The 13,953-nt window shown below is 35.9% G+C and overlaps 1 protein-coding gene and 1 non-coding gene across 3 annotated transcripts in view; one reads left to right on the top strand and one right to left on the bottom strand.

Annotated features, from left to right (window-relative positions):
• Positions 1–13,953, top strand: part of LOC127422651 (tumor necrosis factor alpha-induced protein 2-like) — a 62,061-nt gene that overhangs the window by 5,513 nt on the left and 42,595 nt on the right. Inside the window, exons 1-2 of one of the 2 annotated variants that reach the window (XM_051666407.1) lie at positions 2,645–2,801; positions 13,274–13,756. In XM_051666407.1, the coding sequence (XP_051522367.1) occupies positions 13,296–13,756 (461 nt within the window). In that variant the 5' untranslated portion in view covers positions 2,645–2,801; positions 13,274–13,295. Of the gene's footprint in view, positions 1–2,644; positions 2,802–13,273; positions 13,757–13,953 lie in introns of those variants that run through there. The other variant, XM_051666408.1, reaches the window with a different exon arrangement.
• Positions 9,101–9,242, bottom strand: LOC127422675 (U4 spliceosomal RNA). The gene has a single exon (XR_007894209.1). It is a non-coding gene; the product is annotated as a U4 spliceosomal RNA (small nuclear RNA).

Below are 13,953 nucleotides of genomic sequence, written 5' to 3'. Positions count from 1 at the left end.
AATTTTAAATATGTTCATATATGTACATATATCAGATTTCTGTGTGAGATGTAACGAGATGTTTGCCAAAATGTTCAGGATTAACAGCCTCAGTCCCCATTTACTTTTTTGCATGGACAAAAGATGCAATTGAAGTGAATGGGGACTTAGACTGCCATTCTGTCTAAAATCTCTTTTTGTGTTCCATGGGTGAAAGAAAGTCATGTGGGTTTGGAACAACATTTTGGATGATCTATACCTTTAATACCAACTTTTAGTCAGACACCAGGATATTAACTAGAGATTAACCAGGTTTTCAAGCTATTACCTTTATACATTCAAGTCAATAGTGTGATTTAAATAAAAAAGCATGTTAAGCAGTTTACAAGAATCAGTCTGAAAAACAATCAAAATTATACCTTCAAGCCAACTATGAGTCAGAATGTTCTTCTGACCCGCTCGGGGTATTGGGAAAGATTTGAAACAATGCCAAGGTGAACCTCTTGGGCAGAGCAAGAGCAAAAGATGCACCAGTAAACATACAACAATTTCAAAGTTAATGTTATGCAGTACTATTTCCTGCTGCTCAAGCCAAGAATTCACCCCAGTCTTCTCAATACAGTCCATCTTTATTCAGTGCTTGTCTTAGATGTGGTGCCAGTTGTAGTTTCCTGATGCTCTTTTTGCCCCGTGACAATCAACAGAAACAGAAGTGTGATGTCCTTGTTCTGTTTCAACTCTGATAGACGCAGCATGCAGCTTATAATTGATCATCATGTAGGTCAAAGTGGACATGGGAAAGTATGTTTGGAAGATAAGTGAGCTGCAAAAGCAAAATATACTGTTTGCAAATTCTGACCTTCACTAAGATATAAAGCAATAATGTATGGTTTATGCAAAAGGCAAGACATCTTGTGATAACATGCCTTAAACATTCTCCTTTTGCAAGCATGAGAGAGCTTGTCAGGCTTGTTGATTAATGCATTTATATTACCTTTGTGGTCACAGCTCTTATTTGTATAATCTTCACAAAGAATACTCATCTAAAGAAAGAAGTTATAGTTTTTGACCTCTATGAATGTCCCTGAGGCTGTAAGTCTTGCTGATGGGAGGGGCGACTCATGTTAATCCTTTGTTTATGCATCAGCGAATACACTTTTTTTTTCTTTTTTACTGTTTATGATATTATTGAAGGAAACAGATTTCGTAATGCAAATGGGTTGCCAAGATTCCTAAGAAAACAATTGTTTGGAGAGTGTACTTAATTTATTTTTTATTTAGGCCCTATTCAATTGTAGTGTGCCCTCCAGAGAAATTTCTATTGTTTTTCAGCACAAATGATGCACATTTGTCCGACTTCCCATTGGCACGTGTGCGGCCTGACTGTTTTGTGAAAATTGAAATGTTAGCTAAGGGGAGAAACATAATAAGAGGTCACAAGTTAATTAAAAGGACCCAAGAACTAAACCACATCTCCATTTATGGTATATTTCGACTGGAGGATGTCATGAATACAGTAGTTATTAATGATCACAATATAATAATGAAGGTTTCGTAAATGGACAGAGTTTTTCTTTTACACCCCAGTTGTGTCACACAGGGTATAACACTTGTATTTCACATTGGCTATTACGTTATTGCATAAAAAAGTATATATTATATATCAATGTTTGTTGTGTATACGATAATTATATATTGCACAAAGAAAAAATGATAGATACATTTTAACTTATAAAATATATTATTAATTTAATACCTTGTAATTAATAAACTGGTATCCTAAACAGAACACATGTATCATACATAGACTATTACATTACTGCATAAAAAACTAGATATTATATATTAATGGTTATTGTATATACAGTAATTTTATATTGCACAAAGAAAATATATATACATACATTTTAATTAATAAATTATTTAATTTAATTAGTAATTTTAATAATTTTAATTAATAAAATTACATCCTAACAGAACACTTGTATAGCTCAGTCTACTACATTATTACGGGCAAAACTAAGTTATTTTTGTCAATGTTTAATATACAATAATCATATATTGTCTAAAGAAAAAAACGATAAATTCATTTTAATAAAATATTTAATTACTTTAATTAGTCATTTTAATTCATTCTAAATCAATAAATTTACATCCTAAACAGAACACTTGCATGACACATAGGCTATTACAATATCGCATATTGCATAGAACTGTATGTATATACAAAAATTATATATTGCACAAAGATAAACATCAATGTATTTTTAATAATACAATTTTCAATAATTTAATTAATTTAAATAATTTAAATTAATAAAACACTTGTGTAGCACAGTCTTATACATTATTATTACATACAAAACTATGTATTTATGTCAATGTTTAATATAAAATAATTATATAATAATTAGAATAAAAATATTAAAATGTATTAATTAAAATGTAATTTTAAAATGTACATTATTTAATTATTGAAATAATTATTTATTAATTATTAGAATCAGTTATTAGAAAATCCTTAAAATGATTCATTTTTTATTTTTAAAGTTGTTTTATTATTTTGATGGATTTTGTGATTCAGTTTACTAACCCTTGTGTGTCTGCAGCTGATCGTGCGTCTCTCTTGGACCAGCCCACCAAACTAAAAGTAAAAGTCCTCACGGAGCTGTTCTGTCATTTGCTGCACTACGCACACTGGGTTGCCAAAGTCTTGGCATTGATGACTGGGACTTTTCGCGAAATGTAATTGAAAACATATTCTTTAATTAAATAGTTTTTTCTTTTCGTTCCTGACATGATGCCAGATCACCATGGGCTCCGTAAGTTTATATTGCCCTCTTTGTTATTATCAAGTGCTGAAGCTTTTTTCGCTGTCTCATGACATCTGTGACTATCATTGGGTTTCCATCCAAAATGTTTCGCATATTTAAAATTCGTTGCGCGTTTCCATTTAATGCATCATGCGCATTATTTTAAAGGAGCCCGCCTTGTCATGAGGGGAGAGTTATATGCGGAATAAGAGTAAGTATAAATCGTTTCATTAAATGCCGCAGAATGAGTGTAATATCTCACATAATGAGGGCGGAAGTGGCTGTCACGCCGCCAGCCTCACTATACCTGTAGTGCCCGCGCACAAAACTGTTCAGGCTGATTGTGAGGACCAGTGGTGGGTGAAACACTTCTGAATGTCACGGGCTGTGTTCAAAGAAGTGTGTGCCGATGTCGGAGCTTTCGTTTGGCTCTCGCACACCAATATCAACCTAAGAGCGGATTGCCATCGCGATGTATGTGCATAAATGGTCAGAAAACTTCATCGTTATGTGTCCATCACCTTTTTGAAAATCATTTTCAAAATGCGCATAAAAATAGTCGGATGGAAACACTGCATATGTGAACCGTTGAAAAGACTCAACCGTGCAATAATTAGCTGTTTTTAATGTTCTGTCAGTGCGCGTTTAGTTTAGGTCACTGCATTTGTTCAGAACTTTGTTCAAATGAATGAAATACGGGGATATATTATTACTGTGTGGAATATTTCTTAAGGATTTAAGAGAATTAAAGGGAAACAAGGATCGAACGCTTGTATAACGCTTGTTGTTGTTGCAGTGTTCAGGGATTTGCTGTTCTTTAACACAATCTGTGAAACGAAACTTATTCTAGATCTCAAATGTGATAAATTAAACTGAAAACAATAATTGTGAGTCCAACCCAATCAGCACTGTCCTTTCTGTCCTTCAGTCTAATCAGTCTTTAAATCAGTCTCTGGTTCCTTCTCACATGATGATGCAAACAAATTCTAATTCTAAATTCTAGCCATTTCTAAACTAGCTGACTTGATACTTTTTCGTTCCTGCTTTCTTAGTAAAAACGTTTTCCTTCCTGTCAGAAAGAAAGATTCCAGCCTCATTCACAGAAAATCTTATAAGAACATATATCCAGGGTTGGGAGGGTTACTTTTGAAATGTATTCCACTACAGATTACAGAATACATGCTGTAAAATGTAATTTGTAACGTATTCTGTTAGATTACTCAAGAGTTAGTAACGTATTCTAAATACTTTGGATTACTTCTTCAGCACTGGTAGATTTTTTCACTTGTTTTGACTATAAAAACTCTGCCAGTACAGTAAGACAAAATACATGTTAAAAATACATTCTCTGAAAAACCTAAATATCTTATGCAGTGTTGTTTCTAAAACAAGATCAATCTAACTGATCTTGTTTTAAGGATTTTTAGATATTTTTACAGGAAAACAATACAAACATTATTATCAAGAATATGATTTTTGCCCTAATATCAAAGGTCTTACTAGAAAAAAAGAAATTATGATCCAACGTGAATTTTCTTGATAAACAATATGATCGTGTCTGGTAACATGTGCATGTAAAATGGCAAGAAATAGCATTTTAGCTTAGCGTAAAGCTGACAATTTACACAAGGTTTATTTCTATTTCTTCTGCTCCAAACTTACTTCAAACTTACTTCTCTGTCGTATGAATGTAACACATCATAAGAAAGTGTTTCACTGCTGTTCAAATGCACTTTGGATCGCATCATTTATATGTATAAATGTTTTCCATCTGAAAGGACTAAATATTAAATGAAACAAATGACAATAAAATGCAAAGTAATCTCTTCAGTAATCAAAATACATTTTGAATGTAACTGTATTGTAATTACCAATGATTTAAATTGTAACTGTAGTGGAATACAGTTACTTATATTTTGTATTTTAAATACGTAATCCTATTACATGTATTCTGTTACTCCCCAACCCTGAATATATCATTGACCTCCTGGTGCACAGTTAAAGATTTACTCACACCATACGCAAGAGAAAGATAAAATGTCCTGGAAAAGCACAAGCCTTTATAGCAGGGCATATTCCAATGTCAAGATGGTTGACTGAGATTTGCTAATATTGGCAATGTCAGAACAAGTATTCTGACCTTGCAGCACCCACATAATGGTTTGATTGTCTTGGGTCATCTTTAATATGGTTGTGGTGAATGATGGCTTGAGGGACCTTTTTTACCATGTCCTTCCTGAATTCTATCTATCTATCTATATCTATCTATCTATCTATCTATCTATCTATCTATCTATCTATCTACTCTCTATCTATCTATCTATCTATCTATCTATCTATCTATCTGCCTGTCTGTCTGTCTGTCTGTCTATCTGGATAGCTATCTGGATTAGATGGAGAGAGTATATATAGTATGTTATATCTAAAGTCATTTATGTTTTCAAAGGTATCCCACCTTCCACCAGAATTTACTTAATAAATTATTTATAATTCTAAGCCCCCACGGAGCTCCATGCAAAGGTGGATAATTAGTGATTATCGGCATTTCACTGGACCTGTTCTAGATCACGTGCTTCCGTATTACCCCATAACTTTGGGAACACTTAAACCTCGCCTTGGGGAAAGTCATACTGAGGTTGCATTGAGTTCTCGCCAACATACCAGCTCTTTTCCTTTAACCAGAGCCACATATCTTAATGTGTCACATATTAAGAACAGTCTTCCCCATTTTTCAGTGTAACTCATTGCCCATCTCTTCTAAGAGACAAGATGACTATAGACTTTGAACCTAAATGGCACCCTGCACCAATGTTGTACAGTGTGTAGTTCAGCATAATTTTGAAATAGAAGTATAGGTGAGAAGGATTATGAATACTGGCTAGAGTGAGACTAAGCAGATGTGTTTTAGATTCCTCAATCTAGTTAATTTTAAGAAGTCGTCTTTCTCTGACACTAACAAAAAGATCCCAAAAGTACCATGGTAATACCTTGTTTTTTTGTGTTTTTTTTACATGGCACAATTGTAACGTGGTTTTTGGGCATGTTCTATGTTATTTCTACAGTGTTTGAGCATGTAACTTGGAAATATTATAGTTTTTGGACATGTAACATGGTAATATTATGTTTTTTGGACATTTACTATGGTAATATGGTAATATCATGGTTTTTGGACATGTACCGCGGTGATTTCATGGTTTGTGGATATGTACTATGATAATATGATTGTTTTTGGACATGTACCATGGTAATACCATATTTTATTGGACATGTGCAATGGTAATACCATGGTTTTGGACATGTAACATGGGAATCCAATATATATATATATATATATATATATGTGTGTATGTATATATACACTACCGGTCAAAAGTTTTGAAACACTTGACTGAAATGTTTCTCATGATCTTAAAAATCTTTTGATCTGAAGGCGTATGCTTAAATGTTTGAAATTAGTTTTGACAAAAATATAATTGTGCCACCATATTAATTTATTTCATTATAAAACTAAAATTTTATTTAAAAAAAAGTTTTTGAAATGGATGACTTGGACCAAATAATAAAGAAATGCAGCCAATAAATGCCCAGCATATAGATGGGAACTCCTTCAATACTGTTTAAAAAGCATCCCAGGGTGATACCTCAAGAAGTTGGTTGAGAAAATGTCAAGAGTACATGTCTGCAAATTCTAGGTAAAGGGTGACTACTCTGAAGATGCTAAAATATAACACAGTTTTGATTTATTTTGGATTTTGTTTAGTCACAACATAATTCCCGTAGTTCCATTTATGTTATTCCATAGTTTTGATGACTTTACTATTATTCTAAATGTGAAAAAAAAAAAAAGATATATATAATAAAGAATGAGTAAGTGTTTCAAAGCTTTTGACCGGTAGTGTGTGTATATATATATATATATATATATATATATATATATATATATATATATATATATATATATATATATATTTGTACCATGGTAATACCATGGTTTTGGACATGAACCATGGTAATTCTGTGGTTTTCGGATATGTACCATGGTAATATCATGGTTTTTGGACATGTACCATGGTAATGCCATCACTTTTGGACATGTTTTACTGTGGTAATATCATGTTTTTTTTTTGTTTTTTTTTATGTACCATGGTAAAACAATATTTTTTGGACATGCACAATAGTATATAAATGGTAAATACCATGTATCATGGGTAACTTTGATGTACCTTGGAGTGCCACGTAAATACATGGTAATTATTAATTTAACTAATCATTCAGTCCCTTGGTATATATATATATATATATATATATATATATATATATATATATATATATATATCTCAAAGTACCATGATGTTACCATCACTGTATCTTCACACTGCCATAGTACTTTTCTGTGCTGTGGTACCACCCATCTAGTTTTAAATATGCTCCTCTGCCTGATGGTGACCTCTCTGTATATTTATCCAGTAAACAAAATACAAAATGCCACTGCCATTGGCAGTAGTGCGGGAGACCTGTCCCTTTTGTCTCCTACCTGTATGAGACAGGAATAGGAGTTGGTCTGGGAAAGCGGTAATATGGCTTTTATATCTCACCCAGTGATCTAACCCGACGTTCCATATTATCTTCACTGTAAGGTTTATAATTAGAGCTTCTATTTCAGTGGGAAAATAATGCAGATGTATAGTAAATGTGGAGGAGTGAGGTTTGTGTCTTTTAGAAAATATTGTCTATTGTTGTTTCTTAATTACTTATTAACCTAGCCTGTTGAACCACTATTAAACAGGTTTATGGTTACATTTATAACTTACCATCCCCTTTGCAATCTCTCCATCAGCTATGTAAGTTTCCTTGTTGTCTAATAATTACCAGTGTTGGGTAACATTACTTTTAAAAGTAACTCATTGGAATATTGCATTACTCCTTTAAAAGTAACAAAACATTTTCAAAAGTTACTTTTATGGAAAGTAAAGCGTTACGTTTCTTTTGCATCTCTTTTTCTCACAGCCACTTTCTCTCCTGCTATGCTATGCATTCCATACAAATAAGCCATGCATTGCATACAAGAGACATTACAGGTAATGCTAGCTAATGTACAACACTCATGTCAAAACAACATACAGTGCATCCGGAAAATGGCCGCCCGGCCAAACTGAGTGATCGGGGGAGAAGGGCCTTAGTCAGGGAGGTGACCAAGAACCCAATGGTCACTCTGACAGAGCTCCAGCATTTCTCTGTGGAGAGAGGAGAACCTTCCAGAAGAACAACCATCTCTGCAGCACTCCACCAATCAGGCCTGTATGGTAGAGTGGCCAGACGGAAGCCACTCCTCCGTAAAAGGCACATGACAGCCCGCCTGGAGTTTGCCAAAAGGCACCTGAAGGACTCTCAGACCATGAGAAACAAAGATTGAACTCTTTGACCTGAATGGCAAGCGTCATGTCGGAGGAAACCAGGCCCCGCTCATCACCTGGCCAATACCATCCCTACAGTGAAGCATGGTGGTGGCAGCATCATGCTGTGGGGATGTTTTTCAGCGGCAGGAACTGGGAGAATAGTCAGGATCGAGGGAAAGATGAATGCAACAATGTACAGAGACATCCTTGATGAAAACCTGCTCCAGAGCGCTCTGGACCTCAGACTGGGGTGAAGGTTCATCTTCCAACAGGACAACGACCCTAAGCACACAGCCAAGATAACAAAGGAGTGGCTCCGGGACAACTCTGTAAATGTCCTTGAGTGGCCCAGCCAGAGCCCAGACTTGAACCCGATTGAACATCTCTGGAGAGATCTGAAAATGGCTGTGCACCGACGCTCCCCATCCAACCTGATGGAGCTTGAGAGGTCCTGCAAAGAAGAATGGGAGAAACTGCCCAAAAATAGGTGTGCCAAGCTTGTAGCATCATACTCAAAAAGACTTGAGGCTGTAATTGGTGCCAAAGGTGCTTCAACAAAGTATTGAGCAAAGGCTGTGAATACTAATGTAAATTTTTTATTTTGATTTCAAACAAACTTCTTTCACGTTGTCATTATGGGGTATTGTTTATAGAATTTTGGAATAAGGCTGTAATGTAACAAATGTGGAAAAAGTGAATCATTTTCTTTATTTATCACACATATACAGTGAAATTCTTCTTTTTCACATATCCCAGCTAGGCTGGGGTCAGAGTGCAGGGTCAGCCATGATACAGCACCCCTGGAGCAGATAGGGTCAAGGGTCTTGCTCAAGGGCCCAACAGTGGCATTTTGGTGGTGCTGGGGCTTGAACCCCCAACCTTCTGATCAGTAAGCCAGAGCCTTAACCACTGAGCTACCACTGCCCCCTAAAAAATTGCCAAGGCTGACTGTATTTCAAGTCATCCTAGCGGGGTATTGGGTAAAGTTTTCAACCAGCAATGATCACGCCTCAGATAAACCTCATAGGCTACGATATTGCCCCTGCGAAAGAAAGTGAAGCGCTGTGAATACTTTCCGGATGCACTGTACTAAACAAACAGATATTTAGAAAGTCTACAATCAGTAGGTCTTCACGTCATAATAAAGTATGAATAACATGAATATGCATGATTTGTTTTTCCATCAACATGGCAGCCAATATGAATAATGAAGAATAACCACTGTCTTACCTAAAACAACAAAGTCCAACACTTGAAACCTGCATCATACTTCATCATATGCTGTGCCAATCAACAATGCCAGAGACAACATGAGATGTTTTTCAAAAGTCAGGATAAAATTAAGTGGGGAATGCTAACCTAACATGTTCAAGGAATAAGTATGATGAATAAATAAATATTTTTCCCTTAAGTCATCTCAGTGCAAGCTTGTTTTGTGTTGATCCACGGTGCGTTCAGACGCCACTGGTTGATCGCATACAACTTCAAACGCGCATATTGATACAACTTGGAATCAATGGAATAGTTTTTAATGATACCATTTGTTTCTCAAATCAAACTACTTGTTTAATATAAAACAAAAATGTAGAATCTTTTTAGAAACTAAGACGTTTTCTCTGCATACACAAACGATGTAGAATGTTGCTTTTCTCATCCCATTCTCCCAGTTACGGGGAGCTGTAAAACAGAGATGTTCGGCTGCATAAGTCATTTCACCCTGTATATCACACCGTGGCCAGTGGAAGGCTAGTCTTATAATCCCTCAGCCTAAACTTGTTTACTGATTTTTTAATGCAGTGTGTATTAACACTTGAATCAGTCGCGTTTCACTCAACTGAATGTTGAATGTTAAATGCTTTAAAGCGGAGCAGTTTGAATGCAAACTGATCCTAGAGCAGTGGTTATGGTAGCTTTAAAACAAAGCAATTCGGATGCACATTTCTTATCTCTCGGTTTGATTGTCATGACAAAGGCAATGTTGTTGACAGCTGCACATGCAAGCTCCAGCGCACAACAAATCCACCGCTGCAAAGAATGAGTACAACTGGATTCCACCGAAGCGTACAGATTTACATTCCTTTACCAGCAATATTTTGCAGTTTTTAAAACATAAATCTCAAGGTGGGCTAATGGAAGACTTAATGTACTCTGTCCATCACTGATAAGCATGGCTCATACTCTCTAGAACTACAATACCCATCATGCGCATACATACTACAACTTCATTGTCTGTGCATCTCTGGTAGGCAAGCGTCACACTCTCTAGAACTACAATGCCCATCATGCACTACGCCTTCTCCTTGAAGTTTGCACACTTTTTTCTCGCAGTACGGGGAAAGAAGAGGTGTACAAAAGCAATGCATTACTTAATTTAAAAACTCCGATATTATGGTCTAAAAAAAAATAATTGCATTACTCATTACTTGAAAAAAGTAATCTGATTATGTAATGTGCATTACTTGTAAGATGTTACCCCCAACACTGATAATTATGTCCCAACCCAGATGACTCAATGACCAAGAGACAATCAGGTTAATACAAGTTATTGGCCACTTTCAACATGTTCCCTATCACATGTGAATAATCATGAAATAATAAACCTTGAATGGTAGCTTACCCATATGGAAAAATCATGCAGACATAATTATTTAAAAGAGGTAGGAAGCCATAAACAATAGGGGCTTTCTAGGAATTTAAAGCCTGTTGGCAGTTACACACTGAAATTGATCTGCAGCTCCAACTTTTGTATGGAACATGACTTTGATCTCGGAAACATGTTGTGTAAATGTCATTTTTGATTTTTTGTTTAAAAAAATCTATTATTAAAATGCCAGAATGCAGTTTTTATTGAAAGGGAAACTGGCTGCTGTTGTAAAATTAACCTTAAGTTAATGATTAATTGTAGGTATGAGCATAGTTTCCCCATTACGAACCCACATACACAAGCCCACAAATAAGCAAGCCGGAAGTGATTCAGTGCTGTTCCTATCCCCTTTTGTCACTGGCCGTAAATATCCAAGAGTTTTATTCTAGCCAAGATGCCTTTGAAAGAGGCAAACTTCTTTTCTTGAAATAGAAAAGAGAGTTTATCAAGGTGAAGCCTTGTTTAATTTATTTACACAAGATTTCTTATTTTGTAATGTTGGGGAGTGCAATACAGTATCAAAGCCTGAAATTTTAAAGGTTTAAGTGACTTAAACAGATTAAAATTCTCCAGGTTTTATGTGTTATCATTGCATCACTATGAGTATCAGGGTTCCCGCAGTCATGGAAAACCTGGAAATATTAGGGAATTTTTAAATTGTAATTTCCATGCCTGGATAAGTCATAGAAATTAATAAAGTCTAAAAAAAGCATGGAAACATCATGGAAAAAGTAAATATACATTTTTCTATGTTCTGCTATAAAATATTGAATCAACTATATTGCTAGATATTTATTGGAAAGATATCGTATACTGTCTTATTAATTTACAAATGTCTCCAATGTTGAATTGAAAATGGAAAACTGCTCAGAAATCTCTATAAGTGATTTAAAAAAAAAAAAAAAAAAAAAAAAAGTAAACATGAACAACTGGACAAATCATGGAATTTTATTTATAAATAAAAATGTGTGGGAACCCTGGAGTATAGAAAATACCGAATTACAATTATTATGCAGGCAGGCCCAACATCAAAGTTCCATATTAAAAATGGTCTTCAAGATCAAGCAGAGGGTGTGATCCTGATTCTACCCACCATAAAATAAGTAATCTATCATATAAAACTGTCAGGACTGTCTTATCTCTATTGTTTAATGCTGTTTGCCTTGCAGATACCTCTTGGGTTGAGGTTTAATATTGATTATGTAACATTTTCAATGCAATGTGTTAGTAAAATTCATTAGTGCTTGTTGTGCCAAAACAAGACAATATCCTGCTGAAATAAACAACTTTAACCAGCCAAAGGTGGTTACCTGGTCTCTCAAGGAGGTTATGCTGGTCTGTTTTGATGGCGTTGTGCACTTTTCAGCTGGTCAGGTTGGGAGACCAGCTTAAACTGGTTAAGACCAGCAAACCACTGTAAACTTACAGGGCTGGTTAACTCAAAAATGAAAATCCTCTCATGTACTCACCCTCTTGCCATCCCAGATGTGAATGACTTTCTTTCTTCTGCTGAACACAAACAAAGATTTTTAGAAAAATATCTCTGCTCTGTGGGTCCATTTAATGCAAGTGAATGGTGACAAGAACTTTGAAGGTCCAAAAAGCATATAAAGGCAGCATAAAAGTAATCCATATGACTCCAGTGGTTTAATACGTCTTCAGAAGCGACATGATAGGTGTGGGTGAGAAACCGATCAATATTCAAGTCCTTTTTTACCATAAATCTCCACTTTCACTTTCACATTCTTCTATTTTTTTTTTGTTTTTGATGATTTGCATTCTTTGTGCATATCGCCACCTACTGGCAGGAAGGAGAATTTATAGTAAAAAATAACTTAAATATTGATCTGTTTCTCACCCACACCTATCATAACGCTTCTGAAGACATTAATTTAACCAGTGAAGTCATATGGATGACATTTTATGCTGCCCTTTATCTGCTTTTTGGAGCTTCAAAGTTCTGGCCACCATTCACTTGCATTGTATGGACCTACAGAGCTCAGATATTCTTCTGAAAATCTTTGTTTGTGTTCAGCAGAAGAAAGATAGTCTTTCACATCTGGGATAGCATGAGGGTGAGTAAATGGTGAGAGAATTTTCATTTTGGGGGGAACTATACCTTTAAGTTAAAGCTGTTTTTTTTATCAGCATGATATAGATGCTTTCTATTCAACTCCTAGTGTTTCACTAGATCTGCTCTTTTACTATATAATTTCAGCTGTTTTGTGCACACTGAACCAACATGAAGTAAAAGTTCCCTAAAAATGTGAAAGCTCATAACAGCATAATGGGTGAACTTAAGTGTACTGGCCTGTGTGGCAGTAATTTCCTGTTTGTAAAGACGATGTGCATCTGTATTGGTTTAGATAGTTTACACAGTACAGCTCATGGTGTGCATGCTGTTAGATATGCATTTATTAACTGCTTTATCTGTCTTCCAGCATATATCCTCCCAGTGCAAACATGCCAGTCCTTAAGAACCTACCAGCTCGGCTAAAGGCTGGCCGGTTTAGTGTGGACTTGGAGACTACACGCAGTGAGCTAATTCTCAGAAAAATGAGCCTGAACCACAATCCATTTGAGGAGCCCGGCTCAGACGAGGACTGGCCCAGAAGCAATGGAGGCTCACTCCTGGATGGGGGTGTTCCCCGGGACAGGAACCCATTTGAGGATGAGGAAGATGAAAATGAGGCTAACGAGGTGCGGCGTGGAGGATCAGGGAAAGGAAGCTCTATCAAAGGCACACTGGAACGCATAAAGGGCGCATCTCCACTCAAGACCCTGGGCAAGCTGGGCAAGAACTTGCGCATGTCAGGCAGGAGCAAAGGCAAGGACACCCCCTCCCCACAGGGCTCTATAGGTTCAGCTTCACCAATGACGAGGAAGAAGAAAGGCAGACGGAGTTCAGAGGGGAGCCTGCTACGGTACGATGGGAGAGAAACAGAGTGTGGTGACCTCTGAATCCTAATGTCTGATTTCTGTGATGATTTTTTGCAGAACTTACACACTTAACCATTAAAGTTCATGGACTTTTTTAAACTACACTAAAAGTATAGATCATGCTTTTTGTGCTGTTTTTGATTTCTACATATCTCAATAAACCTCTTATCAACTGTCCCTG

The sequence above is a fragment of the Myxocyprinus asiaticus genome, chromosome 31 (assembly GCF_019703515.2).
Source record: "Myxocyprinus asiaticus isolate MX2 ecotype Aquarium Trade chromosome 31, UBuf_Myxa_2, whole genome shotgun sequence".
NCBI lineage: Eukaryota > Metazoa > Chordata > Actinopteri > Cypriniformes > Catostomidae > Myxocyprinus > Myxocyprinus asiaticus.
The sequence above is the reverse complement of the archived record's forward strand: the minus strand, read 5'-3'. Positions and strand labels throughout refer to the sequence as shown.